This window comes from Hydractinia symbiolongicarpus, chromosome 7, assembly GCF_029227915.1.
Source record: "Hydractinia symbiolongicarpus strain clone_291-10 chromosome 7, HSymV2.1, whole genome shotgun sequence".
NCBI lineage: Eukaryota > Metazoa > Cnidaria > Hydrozoa > Anthoathecata > Hydractiniidae > Hydractinia > Hydractinia symbiolongicarpus.
In genome coordinates, this window is record NC_079881.1 from 7,029,694 (window position 1) to 7,045,944 (window position 16,251).

General features: G+C 32.7%; 1 protein-coding gene and 1 non-coding gene across 2 annotated transcripts; both read right to left on the bottom strand.

Annotated features, from left to right (window-relative positions):
* Positions 1-4,453: 4,453 nt before the first annotated feature.
* On the bottom strand, positions 4,454-4,541 carry Trnay-gua (transfer RNA tyrosine (anticodon GUA)). Its single transcript is given in 2 exon segments — positions 4,454-4,489; positions 4,505-4,541. It is a non-coding gene; the product is annotated as a tRNA-Tyr (tRNA).
* A 710-nt stretch (positions 4,542-5,251) lies between these two features.
* LOC130649048 (26S proteasome non-ATPase regulatory subunit 12-like) lies at positions 5,252-12,226 on the bottom strand. The gene is made up of 11 exons (XM_057455242.1): positions 12,067-12,226; positions 11,281-11,340; positions 10,208-10,336; positions 9,411-9,518; positions 9,150-9,225; positions 8,460-8,638; positions 7,994-8,128; positions 6,970-7,082; positions 5,963-6,140; positions 5,775-5,852; positions 5,252-5,557 (listed from the first exon to the last, which is right to left on the bottom strand). Exons 1-11 carry the CDS (start codon positions 12,172-12,174, stop codon positions 5,345-5,347), a joined length of 1,377 nt encoding a protein of 458 aa, XP_057311225.1. The 5' UTR covers positions 12,175-12,226; the 3' UTR covers positions 5,252-5,344.
* Positions 12,227-16,251: the final 4,025 nt, after the last annotated feature.

A 16,251-nucleotide genomic window follows, 5' to 3' on the forward strand; every position in this document is an offset into this window, starting at 1 on the left:
GAACATCTTGCATATTGAAATGTCAAAATGATGAAAATTGCGTACATGTCTTCTTTAAAGAGCTGAAAGGTGATAAGAGTCTGGGAAAGTGTTGGAAATTAATCAGGACGGGAAGCGAGGGGTATGAGGAAACTCAAATAGAAGAGGGTAGCCTAGAGACATTCGAGGTAAATCATCCGTAAATCGTTTGTTTTTTGTGCAGTTTATGCAGGCACTTTAATTTTACTGATATGAGACTAGGTATCAAAACGTACTCGTCAACAGAACGTCGTAGATTATTTTCGACCAGCCCGTACGTGACAACAAAATATGTGTATGGGAGTAGATCAAATAATTGCTCCTGTCGCTTACCTGTTGAAACATTAAGTGTTCATGCAATTTGAAAACCTACTGTACATAAAAACCACAAGGCAAGACATACAGTGAGCTGCCACGATTTTAAAATCATGCAACGTTTACATTTAAATCGTTCATCATGTAGCCAATCAGATATATTAGGCGTAGGACCACGCAAGGGTTTTCTCCAGAATCGGTTTCTATATAAACAAAATTGAGAAAATATGTTGGAATACATACAGGTTGTTTTGAAATAATAGGACTATAGAAATAACTCCAATCAGAACAAACGTTTTATTTGATTTGCGAGAATGTTGTAACAGAATCAGCAGGGATTATTTATGTCTTTGATGCTTTATACTTTTTTTAGCTCGATCCAGTATTTTGCAAAACAAAAGATTGTTGTCGAAATGGCGTTTGCAAACGTTTGTGTGGAATTGATCCTGTTTGTTATTGCGGAGGTGTGTCGTTCAATTTGAAATTGGTGTAAATACAAATGAGCCGATAGAAGCACTGTTTATGTGACATCAGCCCAAAACGAATGGTTCTGAACTCAAAACTATTAAAAGCCTAACTTTCTCTTTTTACTCTACTGTCCATGATATCCAAATCGTTTAACTCCATGCTGGTAGAGTCCCGCCAAACTCGTCCAATTTTCTATTACGTTAAAATGTGTTCGTTGAAGTTTATATTAACAGTGATTATGATGATTGTGTTTATAGATTGGAAGTTACAAGCTGTGAATGTCTGCTTTGAAGCTAAAAATGACCGCTACGGTTTATTTCAAATTCGTCATAATGGTACACTCAAAAAATTAAAGCTTCAACATAAAGGTGAAGCGACACTGAATTGCGCAGCCGACAGAAGTAGTGTTGGTTCTAAATGGGGATGTTTTGTTGACAAAGATAGCATCAAAACCGTGATCACAGACGTCATGGATAACATCGTATTTCCCAAAGAAGAAATCAAAGATAACAAATATAAACTTCCAGGATTTAATAGCGATTCATCTTTCATCATATTCAGTGATTATACTAGAAAGGTTACGGTTAATGATGTTTTTAAGATTTGGTATGTTGAAGACAAATTAGACATGTTTGAGCATGATAATGCAGGTAGATCTTGCGCGGATGTGTATGCTATTATAGACTAGAGCAACTTTCACGAGAGCCTGTTAAATAAAAAGCGCGTGAAAAGGTGATTACAAAATAACCTCAAAAAATATTTTTTAGTAGAAAGAGGAGTTTATTTTTAGAAATTTACGCTTATCTGCGCATGCGTATAACAAAATGATATTCGTATCTAAGCTTAATCCAGCAATATATAAAAGTATGATTTTACTTATAAGAAATAGCGGTAAAAGTAGATGTTTTTAATTTTGTTATAACTTCACTTCGTGTATCATGTTTCTCCGGTACTTAATTTTTTAAGTCTAAAACATTTAGTACTGCAAGTTTCTTATTTTTAGAAGCTCCAGCGTCTAGTTTCTTATTAACAATTTTCTTTGATTAAAAAATACGTATAGCATATTGAGAAGTATCTTTCCTCCTGAGAAAGTCGGAGAGTTTGTAAACAGAAAATTTGTGATAAGACAGTGAAAGATTTTATAACGCCAGAACGTCATGTAACATCGTATAAGATTTTCCAATTATGTTATTTTTTTATTTTCAAGTTATAATTTATAATAAAATCTTTATTGCTTAGAAAACAACCTATTAAAAACGACAGGCCTAAATTTCGAGTTTTGCTGCAGGAAGCTTTAAAATATTTATTATAGCGCACGCAGTGTTTATTAAATTGCATGTTTTATTTTTAATGTTGCAGTATGTAATTGCTGGCTTCCATACAGTGCAGTCTGGGTACTAATTAGGCGCTTGGAGAGACAAGTTTTAGTTTGTTGTTGTTTGACTCGATAGCCCAATTCAGCTTCTTGGTGACTTCCTCACAACGAATTCTTTCGTAATACGAAAAAGGGTCTGTAGGTTTTTTCCAAATTTTTTGCTTTTTCGCTCAACTTTCCAATACAAGCGTTTTTCTAGAGCCCAGACCGCGCAGTATTAAAGCCGGTAGTATTAATTTATTTAATAGATGAGATGAAACAGATGTACAGTAACTTTTGCTCTTTTGATGTATTTCTATTATTAAAAACCGATCATATTAACCACGCAAAAAATCTTCAAGTTACAAATAACAAACCCGATATCATTTTATCGACTTTGTTATAACCGCGCGTAGAAGACCAATGACGAAGCTTGATTTGTAAGAAGAAATTCTCTGTCGAACATGGAGCAATCAAAGCTACACTGACAAAAGCCATTTTTGGATTAAAACTGGTGGTGTTAAAGTTAGGAAGTTTGTTTTTGATTTTTTGCTCTTCTAAATACTTTGTTTTTGTAGGACTATTTTATTTTTATGTTTTCACATCTTTTATATTGTTTGTTTACTAAATTCGCAAATTTAATGAATTCTTGTATTTTAAGCCAATCTGCTGAGGTCAAATTTGAAAACTTTTTTTGCCGTTCTACCCTTCGAATTAAGCAGCTCACCTTATATTTTCACACGCATCCTCAGGTTTTGGCACAATATGGGAGCAGAAAAAGCCGCTTAACCCTATTCAGGCAAACATGCCCTACCTGGCCTGCTTTCGTTAATAACTCTGAAGCCATAAATGGTATTACCCTGAAACTCTAGGTAGCTGACTTTTATCATTTTGGATCAGAAATATGGAAAAGAAATCTAAAAATTCACAGCAGGTGGTTTACGACGCCCATTTTGAAAGGCTCCCTTCCAATTATTTTTAGCATTTTGGTATATGGATATTATAATGGACTTAAAATGTTAACATTCAGGTTTATATGTCTAATGTTGTTCAAATAACTTGCGCCATTCGCTTTTACCGCCCCTTGACGCTCGTGGGCGTTTTTTTAGGGAACAAAAAATATATAAAAAATATATAGAATCAATCTACGAACTATGTCTCTAACCAGGCGTGCATACATATTTGACTTTCCACGAACATATTATTACTCCAATTATATATCTGAAAATATGTTTTTGCATTTTCTACACGATGTAATTGCAAATAATTATTATTTTCATAATTGTCAGGAAAACTCTGACGCAAACATTAAAATGTCAATGCGGAACCCTATTAAATCAATAACGCGGTTCGTTCTGCGTGGCTTAATTATCAAATTAGCAGAGAAACGCATCACTACAACTTTTACCAACCTACTCAACAAGATACACTTCAGGCCGAAAACTTATAAAAAAGAAACAAGTAGATCTGCTGCTATCAAATTTGTTCTCGAGGACTTTATTTACTTTAAAACTAGGACATTGTATAAAATAATCAAAAGCAGATCATCTTGGAATGCTACTGACTTATACAAAACATTTTACAGTACAATATTTTAAAAATTTCATGAAGAGCCTTTCAAATCTAACCGCAGGCAACCCTTTTATAACAAGAAAAATATGAAAATGGGTTTGTTGGTTTGATGATGAGGGTTCGCTGTGATTCTGAACGATAGTTAGAGGCTTTTTTCGATTAGCAGGAAAAGCAATACAAACTTTTAGAATATTTTATAGGAGAATTTGAATTAGTAAAAGTGTGAAACTTAGAAGCATAAAAATCAAGGCATTGAACAAAGAACACAAAATTGGATTGACGAGATTTCATTTCCCAACATTGTCCACAGGTTCTTGTGGCCCCTGAGCTGTTATTACGAAGTCAAATTCACCAACAAGGCAAAATGCCCTGGTAACGAGGTTGTTCATTTCCACATTAGCTGATTCATGCAGAATATAAATATTTTGGACTTACATTCCTGAACAAGAATCCATTATAAAAATTGAGTGGGACAAATGGATGTTCCCGGAAAATTTAGGACATTTTTGGAATTTTTTTGGAAACCAGGAAATTTTAGGGCTTTTAAAAGGCGGTGAAACCCTGTTTATTTATTTTGGAAGATGCAATACAAAGCGAAGACAAACGTTGATTTCAATAACAAGATGTTTATACTTTGCTTTCGCAAAATAAAAGAACCATACTTCAAAGATGAAACAAAAGCACTTTCATCTACACAACAAAATTATTACTGACCAGAAAATTATTTCCACCGAGCCGGATTTGAACCAGCGACCTAAGGATAACTGTCAATATCATCTACAGTCCTCCGCTCTACCAACTGAGCTATCAGTGGACGCTAATGACATAAAAACTTGCAGTTATATTGGAGACATTATTTGCTTTAATGAACATTATATTTTAAGTGATTTGCAACACGTGGTAAATTTAATTAATAATATTATTGAGGTTGAAACCTTCTAAACAACCAGTTTAAAAATTTTAACAACTTTTTTTAACAAGCTGAAAGGAAGTCCCTATTGCTCGCAGGTAACCATTAGATGTAATGAAATAAGAACTGTTTTTTGAGAATATTTAAGAACCTTTTGAGCGCATAGGAAGAAAATGAAGAAGAAATGCTACTGCAAAACGGTGACTATTGTGGATTATAAATCTAAAAAATAGATAAAAGTTTGGAAATTTTTGCCTTTTTATTTTCTAAAGGTATTTATAATTTTATTAAGTTTTTGAAATTGCTCAGTTTTACAGATGTTTGAAACAGGATGAATCTCTGCTCATCAAATCTTAATAAGAAGAATAGAACAAAAATTATTGTCGCTAGATTATCCAAAGTTTTATTCTCACATTTTTAATCCACCATAAACGTCCAGCAGTTTCACATGTGACAATGTAGTGAACAGTTATTTAAAAAACAAAACCTTCCTGCACACAAATTTTTACCCCATTTTTGATAAACAAAAACTAAGAACATGGTAGGGGTCATGGAAAGTTTTTATAACAGAACTTTTGGGTTAAAACAGCGGACGTAAGAGGAAACGGCAATGGTTGTTGTCGTCACGACAATAATTAACTTTCTTACAGATAAAGATACAAAACTGAATGAGAGAGATTACAGTCACACAAAATCAGTCATACACATCAATTTAACAACTGATGTACCATTTTCTCCTTCGTGATCAAATGCGTCGTTTTGTTCAACAGATTCATCAATTCCGAGATATCACGCGACCATTCATTCAAAGTGTCGCCTGCTTCTTTAGGAGGTCGAAAAACAACGATACCGGCCGGTCGATCTATTTTCGCGAACACAGTCTTTGAAGTGACCAAATCAGATAAAAACTTTTCTGAATCCTAAAAATAGAAAGAACAGTTATTATTTCTTGTGAACAAGAAATTTTTCCTTGTGTTCTCCTTCCTACACGGAATTTTAAAACACAAAACTAGCAGTAACAAATAAATCCACTTTGCTCTTTGATCAAGTAAAAAGCATTAGTACAAGATTCTCCTCCGTTGAGCGCTTCGTTGAACAGCTTAAAAACATCAAATACATATATATGTTTACACATACCTCGACAGACAAATCGAGTAAATGCGCCATTTTTTGCATCGTGATTTGTGTATAATATTTTTCCATTACTCTGATGTTCTATAGACAAAAAAATACCCAAATTAAATTTGTATCGTTATGTATACATTAGAGTGTTGAGAAAATTTGGATGCAACCTGTTTATAATTCAACAACCGAAAAGATCTTACATGTTCGACTACTCTCTTTTTTAAGTCATCCCATCTTTTCTTCCCATCCTCCGTTGTTTTGTTAAACACGTTAGTAGCTGGATTATCTGCTGAGCCCTCGCAAAGTTCCTTCTCATACATCTCTTTGAAGCGCGTCCAATCAATCAATTCAGCAGTAGTGAAGTTCTTTAGAATAGATCTAAACGAAAAAGATATTTAGTTAACGCTCAAAGTTTGAAGTTTTAATATGTTGTTTTCAGATTCGCCCTTTTTGTCCTCGCAAAATTGAAATTTTAAAAAAAATAACTCAGTAACCAGCGTCCATTTAATGAACGAATGGTTTTATTACAGCAGCAGGCTTTGGAAACCATGTCTTAAATTCTTTGGTATGCTTTACGAAGTGTTATTATCGAACTTGCTTTTTCCAAGAATGATAGAACAAGGTCACTTAGTATAAACACCAGGGAGTTTCTAAGATTACTAGAGGTATCTAGTTTGGATGGATCTGAAAAACAAATAGTTCTCATAGCATGATGACTAAAAAATGGACCAAAATAAAAAGGAGATTTAGAAAAATTAGCAGCAGTTTTCCTCACTTTTGCGACGTTCTATATAAAAGGTTCTTTAAGGCGCAGCGACATACCAATAACAAAGGTTTTAAAGATTTTATGAAAATATTGGGACCTTGCAGCAACTTTGTCAATAGGAGGGTTGTTTGACAAAATATTGCGCACAATTTAACCTGTCAGCCGTTAATCAGCGCCGTAGAAGCCTGTTTGTTGGTTATATTATGAGTTTAATTCAAGGTTATTCAAACACTTCACAACCAATTTGACAGAGGGAGACGTCATTTCATAATCACATTAGGATCGACATAACAGCTCAGCTTTTTAAATATTTGTTCCAAAGTGACAAGGTTATGGTACAGAGCCTTCGTGTACGGTCAAAGTTCTATTTTTAATAAAGTTTATTTCGGACGAGTACGACACAACAGACATGTAGTTGAACCATCTTGGACAATCACTTACTTGAACAAAGAAATTTCTTCTAACTTTGCTTCTTGGGAAATTCTAGCTAAGAAGTCGGCTTGCTCGTTGTCGTGAGGTGAAAGGATAACATACAAAACCACATTCCGCAAAGCCTACACACAAAATCAGAAAAAGCTGAGTAAACTTCCAGCACTCAATCGAATATTATTTATACTGCACGTTTTTTATAAGAAACCCAACGTTTGCAGTCATACAATAAGTTGCAAAGATAAAAGGACCTTTAACGCTCTCACGTTGCTTAGCTGGTTGTTTAGCATCATATGTTTTAACGGCACAGTCTTGTAGGGTGGGAACAGATATTCTACAAATTCGGGAGACTTTAGGTTTTGGAGTCAAAGATTTTTAAAAGAAACAAAAGAAAAACAAATCGTTTCATATTTTAGAATAAAATTTCCTTAAGCTTTACCAAAATTTTAGTAGGAAACTGTTGATAAACTCTTGGGAAGGGAAAATGCATGTTTAAGGATAAACAATTTTAGGAGATTTGAGAATGAATCAATAATCTTATTTAAAATTCAAGACGATTTTAAAAGATTTTAGGAGGGTCCACATTTTTCAGGTTAGGGGGAGTGGAGGTATGGTCACCCTTTACTGGTATCGTGATACTCAACAAGGAAATCAATATATGCATACATTTTTCTCTGAAGCACACTATAGTGCTGATGTTGATATGCCTCTTCTAACGTTTGCCACAGTTTAACTGGCAAGGTTGAGGAAGGATGGTGAGAGCCATAAAGACCTCCCCTTCCATTTTCCTATATTCCATGAATGTTACTATAGCCCGGGGTTAACCCAAGTCACGTGAGGGAAATTAGGGAGATAGTACACTGTATAGGCCGTTGGATGTTGCAGGGAGTTGTCTGATAGAGCAAAATGAGCGTTAAATACTCCCCATCTAAGCCACGACCCCTCCTGGAAATAATAGACAAGGTATATCCCTTAATATTTGTTAAATATGCGTATCTATCTATTTATCTCATCTATGCACAGTAAAGAAACGAACCTCTTTCATTTTGTCTTGATCTTCTTGTATGCATGGTGTGGAGTACACAGCGTTATAGTGACGACAGATAGGTAAATATTTGCCGTCCTGATGACATAACTCGATCATTAATTGGTAATATTTTAATTTCAAGTCCTATGGTAAACAACAAGAAATATATCTCAACATTTACTCAAGAAAGGGAAATTACAAAAAAAAGACAAGAAAAAAAATATACGAGAAGCTAGTTCTTTTTTTTTAATATTTACTTTCGTTGTACCCCCTAAGACCCTAATATGCAATTAAACATCCTGAAAAATCTGATCATATAATATAACGCAGCAGCTTAAGATTTTACTTCCCCATTTAACCATATACTTCGTTTTATAGGACTAATTCATTGGACACAAATTTTTGCGGTGCTTTTTACCAATGAATTAACTATTTTTTAAGAGCTAACTCGCATTGCTATAACTGCATTCCATACCTGTTGCTTTTCATCTTCAAAAAATTTAATGCTGACTTTTTTGCTAATGATCTGCGTTCGTATAAAATCTTTTTTCGCTAAACACAATCTCATCTGCTCTAGGATATATTCCACTTTCTCTCGCTTCTCCATTGAACCATAAGTTTCAACTTGAAGTTCTTGTAGAATATTTGCAGCTTCTAAAATTAAGGATAAGCATGGCTATAGTTTACAATGCTTAAGACACATCTAAAATGTTAAAATAGAAGTGACTGATCGTGAAACCTTCAAATGTCGTACACTTACCAACAAGTTGTTTACCTTTAGAAGGATGAAAAAGAAGCTGACAAATTGTTTGCAACAATCTGTTTATCTGTCTGTAGAAGACAGAGAAATAATTGAACGAATAATACTCAACTATATTATTTAATAGTTTGCCCATCTTAAAGGGTCATGCAAAGAATATTTAGGAAGCTTTTCTACTTTTCTTCACATTTAATATAAATATTTTACTTTTATTGAAAGAAGTGACAATATCATCGATTAATTCCGGAAGATTGTATTTAAAACAAACAAACTGTAGAATATAGATAACCTATATGTATATACTCTACAGGACAGTTGAAATTTTTTAAACAAAAAACTGCCCCAAATAATAGCTGAAGTCATAACGGAAAAACATCTGCGATTATGGCTGTCTGTAATTCTTACCAGTAATATCACCATCATTCTCTTTAATAACAGCTAATTTCCGAGTGATTCTGGCGCGTTCTAATTCTAAATATATCTAAAACACACAAGCACATATAAGACTTTTAAAAACCATGACATTAAAAAAAAAATTAAAAAATATAAATAAATAAACAAATAAATATACAAATAAATATACAAATAAATATACAAATAAATAAACAAATAAACAAATAAACAAATAAACAAACAAACAAACAAACAAATAACAATATGTATTACCTTTCCTGCTGTAACTGTACGTAGCGTGTCAATAAGTTTTAATTTATTTTCTTTATTCTCAATATCGTCAACATATGTACATGCTTCTTGAACCATTTTAGTTACGGCCTAAAATCAAAACAAACAATAAAAACATGCAATTAAACAAGCAAAAAAAATTTTCAAATCCTTTTAGCTTTATTATTATCACATATATTATTATCATTATCATAATTTCATTATTATAATTATATAACTATAATTAAGGTTCTAACTAGCTTACCAGGAAATCATTTTATGCACCCACTATTACTCTATTATAATAGCCGTATTCCGTCTGTCTGTCTCTGCGCGCACCCCCCGCGGAGTTAGAAAGTGATGTTACGGAAACACGAATATCAAATGCGATATCTTTTTATCCACTTTGTTGCGACGGGTAAATATAAAGGACAGGCGAACCCGTGGATTTTTCCACGGGCAACGACTAGTTATTATTATTCGCAGTATTATTACGCTATTAAAAAAGGTTTATATACAATAAACATTATCTATTGATTATATAAAATAATATTGCTCTTTAACACACCTCTACAAATCTTTATATATTCAAATTTATAAAAAGATAAAGAAATTAATTTTTCAAGGCTTTTCAAGAAGAGTACAAACCAAACCACTGGCACAAACATGTTTTAATAGCACAAACAAAATGCAATCTTTATGAGCAATTGGCCAGTATAAAACACTTACTGAGCACAAAAAAATTTTGCTAAGAAGGACACAGAGAAAAAAAACAGAATATGACAGAGTGAAAATAATACCTGCTTGAGCTGTCCTCTCCTCTTTGTTAAGACAACTAAGTGTTCGGTTAACATATCTAAATTATTATTTGAATAGCAGATTTTGATAACTGCAACAAGGATTCTGCTGGTGGAAAACATGTCTGCAGCCTATAAAACAGATGTATAAGCAAGACGATTACAAACATGTCAATAGAGTGCATTTGTTTCTTTTTGTACGCAGCGAAAGCATTTGGGTATGATTCTGTATGAATAAAAAACCTGCAATTACAAGGAAAAAGCTTTCATTTAAAAAAATTAGTTTAGCACTAAATATTTACTTAATGTGACTAATTAGAATAAGTAGATTAACATGATTTTTTTAATAGGTTTTAAAACATCCAATTTTAAAAGTATTTTTTCACTCATCTCTATGCTATGAAAGAGAAGCTATATACTTGGTTTACCTGTTCATCTATTGAAATATTCAAAACTAACAACATTGTAAGACATAAGAGATTGTAAAGTTGTCAATAACAGATGTAACATGTCATCCAAAAAACAATATATATCTGATAAAAAATATTATTGCTACTGTAAAAAACCCCATATTATTGCGACACTTTTATGTAGTAAGATTATAATAATGATCTTTCCACGCTGAATAATTAATAGTCAATCTCATGTTCCCTTTTTTTAGATTTTCTTGTGTTTTTAAAATCTAGTCTAACATCTACAAAAAAATTGTTATTCAATTTAATCCTAAAAACACGCAAGCAAAAACAAAGGCACAGATTAAAATATAAGATATAGAAAAATATTCTACATGACACTTAAAAAGCATTGAAGGAAAATTTAAAATGCTTAGTTGAAGCAACGTTTTCTTAATGATTTATCAAAAGTGGTCTCGAAATATAATAGAGTTAAACTTTTTTGCTTTTGTGGGGTAAAATTCATTTTCCACAAATGCAGTTCAGAAAAAGATATAATTTTACTACCAATCAAAACACTAAAGTAGATGAAATCGTAATATGAAAATAATATTGATGTGGCAATTTCTTCACAATGTACTGTCGTCAAAAAAGCAAACTTATATGGCTGTGTAAAACACTTACAGTTCTAGTCTGTTTCTCCAAAGATAATAGAGCTTCCAAAGCTTCAATTAACTTTCCACTCTAAAAATAAAATACAACTTATATATAAACTTTGACTTTTGGAGAGGAATTTGAGTTTAGAATTATAACAAGGTGTATAGATCAGATTGGTAGGTAATCTATATACAGTACTGGAAAAAGGTTGTTTAACATACCAAGCGCGCAACGTGAGCGGACTCCCTCGATACGCAATGTACCGCGTTTATAATAATAAAAAACAATTAAAATAAATTGTCATGATGTATCGAGAAACTAGTATCATGACAAAATCCGTACCGATGTGTTGCGATGGTAGGTGATAATTTTTATTTCAAACACATCTCTGCTTCATCTTTTTTTTATTTTAAATAAGTGTATATTGTAAGAAAATCGCAGATTGAGAATACCGTCGTGATACGCGTAGCGCAATGTTAAACAACATTTTTCCAGTACTGTACCCTGTCCAACCCTTAGTGTATAAAACATATGTTGATTGAGAAAGATGATGATGATGATGATGACACTAATAAAAAGGACAGTTGTTTAGGTTTTTTTATAGAGGTATACTTTGAGTCCTGCAAATATGCAATCGGACAAAGAAATTAAAACATAGAGGTTGGTATTATAACTTTATTATGTCAGTTTCATAGAAAAACTATCAAAAAGTCTTTACAAATTACCAATTTTTGCTAGAGACCTGTTAAATATAAAAAAATAACTGTATGGAAATAGAAACCACACATACAGGAAACAAAATATGGCATATACCTTAGCCATTTCTTCACACTCTGGAATCTTTTTGTCACAGGTTTCGCTGTAATCCACCTCCATCTTTACAATGTTACCCTTCATATCTGTTATTGTTTCTGACGCCATTATGGATTTGTTTATTATTGCCTTCAGTATATGAAGTAAGTAAAGTATATATATATTTTAGCATTTAATATGATTAATATAATTAATTAATAACATGATTAAGTTGAGGATTTTTGCTGTTAGGCGACTGCAACTTAGTTAGTTGTTCTACGGGCCTGAGCTACCCTAATTTCCACGAAAACATAAATATGATAATAACAAGCAAAAAGTTTTAAAGAAAATTTTTTTTAAAAAAAAACAACACTTTTTCTTATCCTATCTCGTGAAAATATAATGAGCACAAAAGATAATAAAAGACGTTATTTTTTGTTGGTTGAATGTCAATCTACAATTATTCTAAGCAAAGTGAATCAATAACGTTACTTTGGGACCACCCTTGTTAAGCTCACTTGCAGTTGATTCTTTGTTCATTGTAATTTGTTGTGATGAAACTAAAATGAGCAATGCACTAATTTTGAAATCACAAATATAGTTATGTGGTTAAACTAAAGTTTAATTTTTTAGCTACTTTCGCTAAAACAGCTAAAACACAAGTGTAAAACAAGACATATTATTATTGTCGTAACACCCTCCTTCCTTATGCTTATTATATATTTTTGAAACCGCACAAAAAAACATTAAAAGAACACTATATAACATTTTTTATAAAAATCAACTTTTCTGGGTTTTTCATTATTTTAAGTAGGAGAAGAATAACTTGCTGTGTAAATTTCGAAACAGCTCAAATATAACTTGCCGTATAACTTAAACATCACAAGTATATTCTGTATAACTTTCAAACAGGCACAAGAAACCAGTTTTTGAGCATGCAAGTATTATAACCTTTTCATCTTTACAACTAGGTATTTAATTAATAATTTAAAACAACAGAATTTTAATTTATAATTTAAAACAACAGAACAAATTTATCCGAAAATTTTTTATAGTGAGACAAAATATTATTTTTCCTTCACAACAAAAAATATTAACTGTGTGCGTGATGCGAAAATACATAGAAAAATATGCTTCTGGTAAGAACCTTCGTTGTTAATTTTTATTATTTTCTTTTTTGTTTTTCCGACCATACATTCTCCATTAAATTATTTTTATTTCGCCCGCCAACCGACCATAAGCTACCATCAACTTCGCCCAAAAAACAACTAATTAGGTTGAAGTCGCCTTAAAGGAAATTTTATCCATATTTTACAAAAATGCATTTTGCTAAGATTAATCTTCACGAAACAGTCAGTTAAGATATTTTGCCAAGATTTTTTCTGCAAAGGAAGATTTTTTGTGAATAATTATTTAGAGGTTGGTATATATTTATAACAAGTTTAAGGACAGCTAATTTGGGCGCCCAAAATAGAGACACCTAATTTTTAAAATGCTTGAGAATTGATATATTTTTCAATCACAGAGAAGATATCTTTTCATGAAGAAACTATATGTTCTATACTAAAAAAGAAGACTATGCATATGCTAAAGCCATTATTTTTGTTATCCTAATTTCGTAAATACAATGCTCTACAACTTAAAATCATTGTTATCAGAAATACAACAGACATGTGTGATCAAAACAACAAAACAATCTTCGTATTGGTTCCTGAGTAGCTATATATATGATCATTTGGCTATAAACGAGACAAGCATAATGAAAATTTTATTCCTTGAAAGAGATATGAAAAAACAGGGTGGTCATTGTTTATTAACTTTCGTAATTTGACGGGAAAATATCAACAGTTTTATAACAAGGGTGCCGACTCGCTGAAAGCGCCGTATATGTAAGGGCAGCAGTGAGCGTTTTCTTTTGGGGGTTCAAGGTTTACCTTAGGCCTGTACGAAACTGCCCTAATTGCGCACGAAATGCAACATGCACAAGCTCATTTTGTTGTCATTTAGCTAAATTTTACATCCCTGATATTTGTGAGGCTAGCTAGAGTCATCTAGTAAAATAAGCACATCTAAGGATGCTGCTCTAACAGTTAGGGACAACTGCAAATTAGACTATTCCGCCTATAAATAGGTTATGATAGACAAATTAGACAAAATTTATCTCCTAACTAGGCTATCAACATTAAATTTGCTTATTACAGCCTTCTGGTCGTGGTGGCACCAATCTTTAAGGTTAAAAATGATCTAACAAACCTCCCTGGGATGTAGAAGTATTATTTTCGTAAATGTTATGGTGCGTTTTGAAGATATTGCTTTTAATTTGTTTTCCTGCTTATCCGCACTCGCACAAAAAACTTTCTGCCGTGTTTTAAAAAACCGCTGAAATAGACTATTTTGATTTAAAAAAGATGGTGCATGGTTAGGCCATGATGTCCTAATTACGCTATCATAGACAAAATAAGCTACTTGACAATCTCGCCCTGGACCTTGTTCTAATCGATTAGAAACGAGTTTGGTTGGTTGGCACGTTGACATGTATAACTTTTATATCCCCCATGCAAATTCTATGAAATTTGACCTAAGCAAAGCTGACTAAGTCAGCAAGTAGTACAGGAAAAATAGTAGCACAACCAACAAAGATTGTGAAAATATCGTCGATTAAAATTTTCCATCTCCTAAATAGACTATTCTCTCCAAGTTAAGCTATTAAAAATCTCCTAATTTAGCTACTAGCTTATTTAGGAGAAATAGTCTAATTTGCAGTTGTCCCGAGCTACTGTCTAGCTAAGCCAGCTAAAGCTTTGGCTAGCTAGCTAAAACTGTATACACTTGCACATACACCAAATAATATAAAAAAAATTGTGTAGGTTACTATAAAAATAGCAACTATAATTAAATAGCGGTATTGGCCAAACAGTTCAGAGCAAAAGTGCCAGAATATATTCAGCTACAATTTAATGCTGACAATCCAGCCGCCATGTTTTTAGGTGCCTTTACCGAGACCGATGTTTGACTGCTACGGTACCCTCTCAAACGGGTCGCAGCAGGATGATGGTGCCCTAAAGTTTTAAATTTCGCCGCGCAAAACTGACTACACTACTAAGATTATAGTAAGTTTAGTACAAACATCAAACATTTGAAGGAGCGGATCTAGGTTTTTTTCTGCTTGGGCAATGTTTGGCTCATTTTTTGGCGAAGTAAGTCAGGGTTTGTGGTGTTGTACGCTGTATAAGTGTACGTTTTGTATTTTTGCTGTAAATTGAGCTAACATCTTCATAAACGTAAGGTTTTAAGTTATGAAAATCGTGTCTAGATTAGAAACTGAAGTTTCTATATTGCGCAATAAATAAAGTAATTGACAGAAAAACAATGGAACCGCTGTGGTTTTAACACTTGATTCAAGTGTTACAACATGTGAATGAAAAATGCGTCCTTTTTGTGTTAATCAGACTCGGGAAAGCATTGCCGTATTTTGGGCGAGTCCGTTTTAATGACATACAACACTGGTATTAAGTATCATCATCTAAGCATCTTTCTTACGTTTTACCAATTTAATACGAGTTCAAGTAATCAGTTACAAAGTCGATAAATTGGGAAGTTACTTTGTTTTAAAATATGCAAGTCTAATAACTTATTTTTACCAAACATTAAACACAAACTTTGCGCTTTTATTTCATAATATGGATCCTGGTTTTTCTTGGTTGATCGGCTGATCGGCAATTTTGCCAAAGCTTATTTATTCATCTTATTTTGTCTTTAATTAAAACTTTAGAACCCATCGTTTTAGAAGGTAAATCGTATAGTTAGGAAATTAGCCCGAATTACCAGAACTCAATTGCAGCGCACTAGCGTTAGGTGGGACCCCAAATAAATAGAACTTGGTAAATCCAAGCAAAAATAATTCGCTTAAATTATGAGAACCCTGATGATAAGTTAAAATTCGCTTATTGACCCTCTTTTTTATAGTCCCTGCAATGCAATGGCTTTCCAGAAAAAAAGCAAAAATTGGGAAAGAAAAGTAAAGGAATGAGATTGGAATGAAAAAAAAAATTAACGAAGATAAAACAAAACCACGATGCTGACTAAGTTGAAAATAGGTTTTGCTACTGTCTGAAAGCCGCTAGAAGGGCTGTTAGACGTTGAATAAAGTCGGACGAAGTTTAAGAAAATTTTGAAACCTTTTTAAAAAAGTTCCAATTAGAGAGA